Source organism: Trichogramma pretiosum, unplaced genomic scaffold (assembly GCF_000599845.2).
Source record: "Trichogramma pretiosum strain Unisexual culture from Peru unplaced genomic scaffold, Tpre_2.0 scaffold88, whole genome shotgun sequence".
Lineage (NCBI taxonomy): Eukaryota > Metazoa > Arthropoda > Insecta > Hymenoptera > Trichogrammatidae > Trichogramma > Trichogramma pretiosum.
This window is the reverse complement of record NW_019641671.1, coordinates 158,659-166,363: the sequence shown is the minus strand read 5'-3', so window position 1 is coordinate 166,363 and position 7,705 is coordinate 158,659. Positions and strand designations below refer to the sequence as shown.

The 7,705-nt window shown below is 42.2% G+C and overlaps 2 protein-coding genes across 2 annotated transcripts; both read left to right on the top strand.

Moving 5' to 3' along the window:
* Positions 1-2,403: 2,403 nt before the first annotated feature.
* LOC106652657 lies at positions 2,404-4,416 on the top strand. Its single transcript, XM_023460435.1, has one exon. The coding sequence runs from the start codon at positions 2,404-2,406 to the stop codon at positions 4,414-4,416; it is 2,013 nt and encodes a 670-aa protein (XP_023316203.1).
* A 918-nt stretch (positions 4,417-5,334) lies between these two features.
* Positions 5,335-6,123, top strand: LOC111694002. Its single transcript, XM_023460434.1, has one exon. It carries the CDS (start codon positions 5,335-5,337, stop codon positions 6,121-6,123), a length of 789 nt encoding a protein of 262 aa, XP_023316202.1.
* The last annotated feature ends 1,582 nt before the right edge of the window (positions 6,124-7,705 follow it).

The following is a 7,705-nucleotide window of genomic DNA, read 5'->3' as shown; positions in this document are numbered from 1 at the left end:
GCTTACTCATAAAGCTGTTCGCACTCAAGCTCTGCATAACTCATTCGCTTATACAGCTACGCGATTGATAAAAAATCTACCCTTCATAGAAGACCCTTGACATCCACCACGATCATTTAAAGAAATGATTCGAGCTCATTTATTCCATCTAGATGTCCAGAACTGGAAGAGACGGTGTTCAAATGAAAATCTGGAGTACGAACCTTTACCCCTCATAAACTGTCTACTTTCCATATAATATCCTTTCTCAGCGATAAAATGGAATAAACAGACGGCACTGGAAAATGTCAATTTAAAACTGTCTAGTCGGAAAGCTTGTATTTTATATTTTCTACTCCAATGTATATATTTACACTCGGCAACAAAATTATTGCAACAAAAAGTTCATCGAAATTTCGTCGATTTTCAAATGCTTCTATCTTGGGCTAGATTTATCGTATCGACACGGTTTTTTTCAATTTCTTGGAAATTTTGTCCTCTTTAAATCCATATAAATTAAGATAAGATTCGAGTTAATGTAGAGTTACCAGTAGTATTTGAGCGTGACACTAAAAATTACTGAAAAAAATGACTGTTTGAACGTGTACCAGTACCACAGTAATTTNTCTAAATTTCGCTTTTAAAATATGGACTTTAAATTAATCAGTCTTAGAAGATTAGATATCAGCGGATATCTTCATTATAAATCGTACGATCGCAAGGCACGATATCCCGTAGAGCAGAGGAATCAGTACGATTCCGTTATAAGGAACGAGCCAACTACGAATAACGCTAGTGAGGGGTGGGGTGGAGATTGGGTTGATTGAATTGAGCAACCAGCGAAGGATAAAATCAGCCCCAAAGAAGAAGTGGGTTGATGCACAACATGGTTTAAAAGCTTTGGTCGAAACTTACGACACGTATGGTTTACCACGTGTGCTCGATTACTCGCACTTGATACGCGAAAACATTTCTCTAGATTAATTAATTATGTATTGTAATATAAAACAATAAAATAAAAAAAAAAAAAAAAATTCGGGGGTTGTGCTTTCGGGGAAAAAGACGTCGGGGAAATTATCATTCGGGGAAATGGCATTCGGGGAAATGGATTCGGGGAAATGACCGGGAATCGCTTCAGAGAAATTCCTCTCCTACCCAGAACACGAGCAGCCAAAATCAGGCAGTCAAATTTAAGTTGCCGAAAATCGAATTGAAAAAATTCAACGGCGATCCAAGAGAGTGGCTACAGTTTTGGAGCATTTTCAAGAAAATTCATGAAGATACGAAGCTGTCTAACGAGGAAAAATTCCAGTATCTACTCCAGAGCATGGTAGAAGGTTCGCGAGCCAGCGAAGTAGCAAATAGCTACCCGCCCTCCTTCGAGAATTATGAGAAAGTGGTCGACAGTTTGAAGACGCGTTTTGAACGTGACGATCTGTGCAATGCACGACGTGACAATTTATGTGCGCGAATTACTAAAGTTGGTCATAAATAAGTCACAGGACTCGTTAGTGACAATATACGATAAGCTGGAGACACAATTACGCGCGCTCGAGACGCTCGGAGTGACAACAGCTATGTGTGCAGCAATGTTGTTCCCACTTGTAGAGTCTGCGATGCCGGTTGATATACTTCGAGTGTGGCAACGTAGAAGCGACAACGGCAACAATACGCAAGAAAGATTAGAAAGTCTAATGAAGTTTCTCGGCGACGAGGTACAAAACGAGGAGAGAATAACAATGGCAAAAGTAGGTTTCGATGTCCCTTCGGAGCAAAACAAGTCAGTAGATAAGTCGTCAAAAAAGCCATTTCAACCGTCATCAAATTCGAAGAAAAACATAGCAACGGCGGCCGGTCTACTTGCCACAGAGGAGAGCAAAGCCAACGTTTGCATTTTTTGTCAAGGTACGCACAGCAACGTGGAATGCGAAAAAGCCAAACAAATGTCTTTCGACGTAAGACAATTCATTGCGAGAGAACATCGAGTATGTTACGTGTGTCTAAAACCTAACCACGCTGCGAAGTATTGCAAGTCAAAGGTCAAGTGTGCGTGGTGCAGTCGCAGGCACGTATTGTTGATGTGTAAGCAAGTTATGAATCGTGATAAGGCGCAGAGCAGCAGCAACGAAGCAGAAAAGGTAGTCGATAAGTTGACAGTATCATGCAATAATATATCACTCGACACAGACGTGCATTTGATGACACTGCAAGTTAAATTACGCGGCCCAGATAATGAAATTGTGGTGCGCGCTTTAATAGATCCTGGCTCGCATAGAACATATGTACTTGAGGACTTGGCAAAGAGGTTAGGTCTTGTAAAAGTAAACGAACAGACTATGGTACATTTGTTGTTTGGTGGCACAGAGACGAGCCCTCGTCTGCATACAGAATATAAGCTAGTGGTCAGTAATTTGAATGACAAATATGAGTTATATCACTGCTTATGATGAGAAGAGAATCTGTCGTGATCTTCCAGCAGTAAAAGGGGACAAGTGGTGTCAGTCGTTGAGTGATGCTGGCGTTTACGTACATGATAACGTCAGTGAGCCTATTTCTCTATTGATTGGAGCTGATATAGCAGGACGTCTGTACACAGGAAAAATACACCAAACAGAGCAAGGTCCTACTGCTTCAGAAACAAAATTAGGCTGGGTGCTGCTTGGAAAAGACAGCACAAGTGAACAAAGTTCTCATACCGATGCAACGTTGGCTGTTTTCACCATGTTTAGTGAAAATGCAAAAATAACTGATCTCTGGGATCTTGACGTACTAGGAATTAGGGATCCTGTTGAGACATTGTCCAAAGAAGCTCATCAAGCCAAGGTTGTGAGACAATTTCAAGAGACTACAAGACTCAACGAGGAGGGGAGGTACGAGGTTCACTTACCATGGAAGGAAAACCACCCACCTTTGAGCAACAACAGAGCTAGCGTAGAGAAGCGCCTAGTGAGACTGACGTCAAAACTACATGATGAGCATTTGTACGATGACTACCAGGCAGTATTTGATAGCTGGTTAAGCGATGGCATAATAGAACAAATATCTGTCAACGAGATAGAAAATTCAGGGTACTATTTGCCACATAGGCATGTAGTGAAAGAAAACAGCTCAACACGCATACGTCTAGTCTTCGATGCATCTGCAAGCTGCAATGATGGACCTTCTCTAAACCAATGCTTAGAAACTGGACCTAATTTGATAGAACTCATAACAAACATACTCTTGCGTTTTATGAGGAACAAGATAGGCGTAGCAGCCGACATTAAAAAGGCTTTTTTGCAAATAGAAGTAACTCCAGCAGACAGAGACGTCTTAAAATTTCTGTGGTGGAAAAGGGACAGTCCACATGAAATGATTGTTTACAGACATCGACGAGTAGTATTCGGTGTGAACGGTAGCCCTTTTCTGTTGGGAGCTACTATAGAACTTCATTTGGACAGTGCTTTGAAGAATTCCGTTTCTAACGAGGAAGAAGAAATTATCAAGAAACTCAAGAAATCCTTTTATGTCGACAACTGTGTTGCAAGTGTTCAATCGCCTGAAGAAGAGTCGAAATTTCGAAGCACGGCCACCGAAGTTATGCTGCGTGCTTTTGATCTACGAGGCTGGGAACGTACACACGATGACGCAGAAAAATCGAAGAGTTCTATTTTAGGTCTCATTTGGGACAAAAGAAACGATTGTTTATTAATAAATGCATGTTTTACAGGTGAAATAAAACAGCCACTGAAAAAAAAAAAAATATTGTCCACCGCACACAAGATCTTTGATCCACTGGGCTGGGCTTGTCCGACTTTGCTGTGTCCAAAGTTACTGCTACAACAATTGTGGAGTAAAAATCTCGCTTGGGACACAGAGGTGCCGCATGAAGTGGCAATGGAATTCACCAAATGGCAGTCTCAACTTTCCCGGCTTGCTGAACTCAAAATTAAACGCTGGATTTTTGAAGGTGTGCAAGAAAATAGCGCCCAGTTGCATATGTTTGTCGACGCTAGTAAATATGCCTACGCCGCTGCTCTGTTCATAAGAATACCGACATCGCAAGGCGACGCTAATGTACATTTAATACAAGCAAAAGCACGAGTGGCACCGACTAAGAAAGTATCTATTCCACGCATGGAAATATTGGCTGCGACACTCGGAGCGAGATTGATGAGTACTGCGCGAAAAACGTTGGAGCTTTTGCAAGCACAAGAGTTCTTTTGGAGCGACTCCACTACGACGCTGTCATGGATTACAAGAAATAAGCAGAGGTCGAGATTAATTTTGAACAGAGTGCAAGAAATCAGAGAGCTCACTGATGTTGCGGCGTGGCGTCATGTACCTGGCGAGTTAAATCCTGCGGACCTCCCCTCGCGTGGCTGTTCTGTGTCTCAACTTGTCGAATCGCAATGGTGGAATGGACCAGCTTGGTTAAAGCTTGCAGAATCGGAGTGACCTTGCGAAGCACTCACAGCCAACGAGGAGCTAGTAAATTCTGAGCTGAGCAAAAGTGGGAAAAAGGTGACCGATACTGTAGTTGGTTCCGAAGTGGATTGCGTTGCAAACTGTACAAATATTTCATCAAAACCAGATGAGTCGCCTTGGTATTTAAGAAGATTTTCGAAATACAACCAAGTCGTTCGTATGCTAGCGTGGATGTTACGTTTCAAACATAATTCGCGATCAAGTGAGCAAGATCGACGAAAGGGAAACATTCACGCAGAAGAATATGAGCTTGCAGAAAAAACGTTATTCCGATTGTCACAAAAGGAGTCAGCATTGAAAGCATCGGATGCGCGACTAAAAAATTTAAATTTAAATGTGTACGTCGATGAGCAAGGGTTATTGAGAAGCAAAAGCCTTGTCAGCAACCGTGACGATAGTTATGGATTCCGATTTCCCGTGCTTTTGGACCCAAAACCCCCTCTGGTAAAGTTATTCATCGAACACACGCACATCCAATTGAAGCATGCCGGAATCAGCACGACAATCGCAGCCTTGAGAGAGACGACGTGGATTTTGACGTGCCGAAGAGTCGTGCGCGCAGTGATCAACAGTTGTGTTGTTTGTCGTCGCCATACTGCCAAGGTTCTCCAGACGCCACCAGCGTGCTTACCGGAGCATCGCGTGCGTGATGCTGATATGTTCGAGTTCGTCGGAATAGACTATGCGGGGCCCTTATACTTAAAGGATGGAATAAAAGCTTGGGTATGTCTTTTCACCTGTGCCGTATACCGGGCTGTCCACTTAGAGTTGGTATCCACATTAAGCACTGATGGATTCTTTGAAGCACTCAGACGTTTCATAGCACGTCGACGTCGGCCACGAGAAATTTGCGTCGACAATGGGACTAATTTTGTTGGTGCGTCGAACATGCTGGCAAAAATAAATTGGGAAAAATTTAAGTCACTTGTAGCGACGAGCCAGATCAAATGGAAATTCAACCCCCCATCCGCACCATGGTGGGGTGGATGGTGGGAGCGCCTAATCAGAATCATAAAGGATTTATTAAAAAGGACCCTCAAAAAGACGCACGTCTCATTCGAAGAAATGAGCACTATTCTATGTGAATGTGAAGCAATTGTAAACTCTCGACCAATATCTCAGGACGACGAACAATTAATAGCCATTTCACCCGGGCTGTTGCTCAAAGGAACAGAGTTTGAAGGTGCACCTGATCTCGACCATTTGGAAAATATATCGCTTGGTCGTCACATGAGATATCGGCAACGGCTACGACAAGAGTTGAGACGTCGCTTCCGAGACGAGTACCTGGGCCAACTCGCGAGGCACTCCAAAACGACACACAATCTTGCAACTGTGAAGCCTGGAGATGTTGTGCTTGTGGCCAGCGACAATCAAAAACGGCTGAATTGGCCACTCGCTCGGGTGACCGACATCGTGCCCGGTAAGGACGGTGTGCCACGAATCGCAAGATTGAGGACGGCCAATAGCAAATTGATTCGACCTCTACAACGATTAATATTGCTGGAAAGCTCTCCGTTTGTCATGGTTAATGACTCAATGCAAGATAAGATACAAGATGCTGAGTCGGATAATCATAGGAAGGACGAAATCGACGTCGAAGATTCCCCGTTGAAGGAGCCTGTCCAGAATAAATCTACTTCACTTCAAGAAAGGATTCACTTCAAGGAAGATTAATCAAGATGCCAAATAGATATAATTAATTTCTTATTATTCATTCACGTTTATTTTTCGTAAGCTTAAGTCTTATTAATTTTGTAATCTGTGTTGGAAAATTCCCATTTTCTCAAGGTGGGAGGATGTTCAAGATTCTAAGATTAGACAGCAGTCAAATTTTCGCGCCTAGTATGTTATATCAGAATTTTTGTACGCTTGATTATTCCGGCGCTGCGGTGGCGACCGAGCGCTGCTTTACTTTGCTTTGAGCCGCGACCGACGCAACATTGTACGGAATTCACATTGATACAAGTTTTGTTCTCCACGCATAATAATACGTTTTCTTCAATGAATTGTCTCATATAATTAAAAGGGTGCCATCGTTTTTTGTTTTACCCTCATCATTTGTCTAGAAACGCAACACGTATTGTTCTCACTATCGCACGCGATCAGTTTGGTATCGTGTGTCGATCTGTGTGTACAGTTTTGTGTATCGTCAATATGGTGTTGAAATTTGTGACAAGTCAGCGAAATAAGCAGCTACTGCTGCACAATAATTATCTGTATAATATGCAATCTTGCTTGGACGCCAAAGTTATATGGCGTTGTATTGCATACACCCGTTCCGTCAAGTGCATGTGCAGAGTACATACTAGTACTGCCGATAAACATGGTGTTATTTTGTGGGAGAGTGATTTTGATCATACTCACATAGTTGAAGTCGCTGAAATAAATGCACTCAAAGTGAAGGAAAAATTAAGAAGGATGCGCTAAAATCTTCAGACAATCCATCAAATATTATTAATAAACGTGCACATAACATTCATGCTTCTACGTCTTTTCTTCTGCTGAATTCAAAGTCATTGTGCCGTACGATTCAGCGTGAGCGTATTAAAGTATTAAATGCCCCAGCTTTGCCTACAAGTGCTATCGAATTGAGAGTGCCCGATATGTTTACAAACACTATACGCGGTGATACGTTTTTGCTGGATGATTACGTCGCTCAAGACGTTCGCGCGCTAACTTTTACCACGGCTGCTAATTTGAAAATTTTACGACATTGCGATATTTGGCAAGGAGATGGCACTTTCGACGTTGTTCCTGTCATTTTCGATCAGTTATATACCATACACGGCCAATACAAGGAACACTTGATACCGCTCGTCTACGTACTAAGCACTCATCGCGCTACCGATGTATATAAACATGTGTTACAGGCATTGCTTAATTCTTGCCGAAGATTACAGCCTACTCGAATGATCATTGATTTTGAACAGTCTTACATAAGTGCATTTAGTGATGTTTTCCCTGATGCGACCATACACGGGTGCTTCTTTCCTTTTACCCAATGCATTTGGCGCCACATTCAAAAATTCAACTTACAAATTAAATATCAAAGTGATGAAGAGTTTGCCCTACAAATTCGTCATTTAATTGCTCTTGCCTTTGTGCCCACTGCCGATGTTCCATTTGCCTATGCAAAATTGATCAAGACCTCTTACTACAAAATTAATGCCGCTGACCTCAAAAAGTTTCTTTCTTACTTTGAAAAAACATGGATTGGTCATACAAACGGCCGCACAAAGATATTACCTTTGTATCC